This window comes from Penaeus monodon, chromosome 30 (assembly GCF_015228065.2).
Source record: "Penaeus monodon isolate SGIC_2016 chromosome 30, NSTDA_Pmon_1, whole genome shotgun sequence".
In the NCBI taxonomy this organism is placed as follows: domain Eukaryota; kingdom Metazoa; phylum Arthropoda; class Malacostraca; order Decapoda; family Penaeidae; genus Penaeus; species Penaeus monodon.
In genome coordinates this window covers 22,364,932-22,366,843 of record NC_051415.1, presented here as the reverse complement: position 1 = coordinate 22,366,843, position 1,912 = coordinate 22,364,932, and the positions used below count along the sequence as shown (strand labels likewise).

The following is a 1,912-nucleotide window of genomic DNA, read 5'->3' as shown; positions in this document are numbered from 1 at the left end:
CTGTTAGCAAGAACAAAATAAACTGCAATAAATGCCACAAATGTAAAAAAATTAGAGACTATATAATGTTAACACTCGTACCTGAAGATTCTTCAGTTGGTCTTCATACCCTTCATAAGTTTTCTTTAACTCCACTAATTCTGTAGCAGCCTGGGTTGCTGAAGAGGATTTTTCTTCTAGCTGTTTCTCATAGGACTTGGTCAGTTTCATCTTCTCATCCTCAAGGTAAGATACTTGATCTTCCAAGTCTATTACCTATATAAAAACAAGTACATTGTAACTACAAACTCGATAATTTTAAAATTTTGGTAACAGCCACACTCTTAAATTAAAATGGCTAGGAACAACTGCACTTGAAATTACTGTGTGTGTATACAGTAAAGCTACTATACTTTGTTTCCAGATGTAGTGTGTATGAGTGTGCTCCCCTTTCTTAAAGAAGAGAAAAAAGGAAAAATATTAACTGATTATAAAATAAATCTATGGATTGAGCATGAACTAGTAGTAGTCTCTACTTACCTTTGTTTTATAATTATTGAGGTGGTCTTCAGTCTCCTTCAAGTGGTTCTCTAGGTCAGCAATTCTTGACCTCAAAGTTACTCGCTCCTCTTCCATTTCTCTCTCAAGAGTTGACACTTGAAGATGTAACTGAGCAATGCAGTCTTCCTTTGTTTCTACTGTAGATTCCAGATTGTCACGAAGTGTTGTTAGGTGCTGCTTTTCCTCCCGTAAAGCTTCAATGCACTGTTGCATTTCCACTACTGCTTGAGATTTCTTCCTCATGTCAATCTAAAAGATGAGAGGAAGGATCAAATAAATAATAATAATAAAAAAGGAATTGCAAATTTGAGAATATTACATTCATTCCTGAACTTGTAAGCAAAGGTTTCATTATCTCACCTTTAGCTGAGTAATCTGTGTGCAAAAGCCTTCATTTGAAGTTTGAAGGGTGGAAATTTCCTTCTCAGCTGTTGCTGCAGCCTCTTGGGCATTTTTGACCTCTCGCTCTAACCGGTCCTCCAGATCTCTATTTTCAGCCTCCTCACAGGCTGTAAAGTGTGGTTATATTAAGCAACAATAAGAAAGAAGAAAAAGAAGGGGGGGGGGGGGTGCAAATAGAAATGGTGAAAATATAAAGCACACATGCACTTCATGTTTTTTTTTAACATCTTGCACTTTCAAAAATTCTCTCTTGACATCATAAAAACAAATCTTGTATCAGATACTTTAACTCTGCTAAGAAGCTCTAAAAATTTGCTTAGAGGTCTTCATATTACAGATTTTTTTTTTTTTTGAGTTTGAATTTACGACTTTCAAAGAAACAACCTTTTTTCTTTGAAAATTACTAGCCTGACAATAAAAGGAATGTTTAGCAATGTTAAAATACTGTAAGGTAAGCCTGATAACTGAACTCACCAAGAGCATCTTCCAAGTTGGTATACTTTTGCACCAGATCCTTTAAGTTGAGTTCCATAGTTTTATGTTCTTCTTTGTAATGGCCAAGTTCTTCTTTTAAGGTCTGGATATCTCTCTCAGAAGCCATACGAAGAAGATTCTCCCTTTCCAGCTCTTCTGAAGTTTGGGTAAGGGCTCTGCGTGTAGCCTCATGTTCCAACAAAGATTCTGAATATTTTATACCCAAATCGTCAAGGTCATTTTGTATCCGATTCACCCTGTAAAATGTTTTTGATTTAGTTTATTTAACACAAAAACAATAAATTTAATAAAATACGAACAAATTGGTATAGAAAACTTTTAGTCCTCCAACTTCCATGAATTGCAACTATTAGTAATTTCCAATACTTGCTGCCATTAACTAATTGTTCCCAATCTTAATTAACTTTTCTTTATTTTCCCTAATCCTGAATTTATAGTATACTTCATAACTGGATTTTATCAAATTATTCACATC

General features: G+C 34.5%; 1 protein-coding gene across 1 annotated transcript in view; it reads right to left on the bottom strand.

The window, feature by feature from the left end:
- LOC119592635 (hyaluronan mediated motility receptor-like) overlaps nt 1-1,912 on the bottom strand; it is a 12,637-nt gene that overhangs the window by 2,148 nt on the left and 8,577 nt on the right. The window contains 4 exon segments of the mRNA XM_037941532.1: nt 82-255; nt 520-789; nt 901-1,049; nt 1,417-1,673. Of these exon segments, the coding sequence (XP_037797460.1) occupies nt 82-255; nt 520-789; nt 901-1,049; nt 1,417-1,673 (850 nt within the window).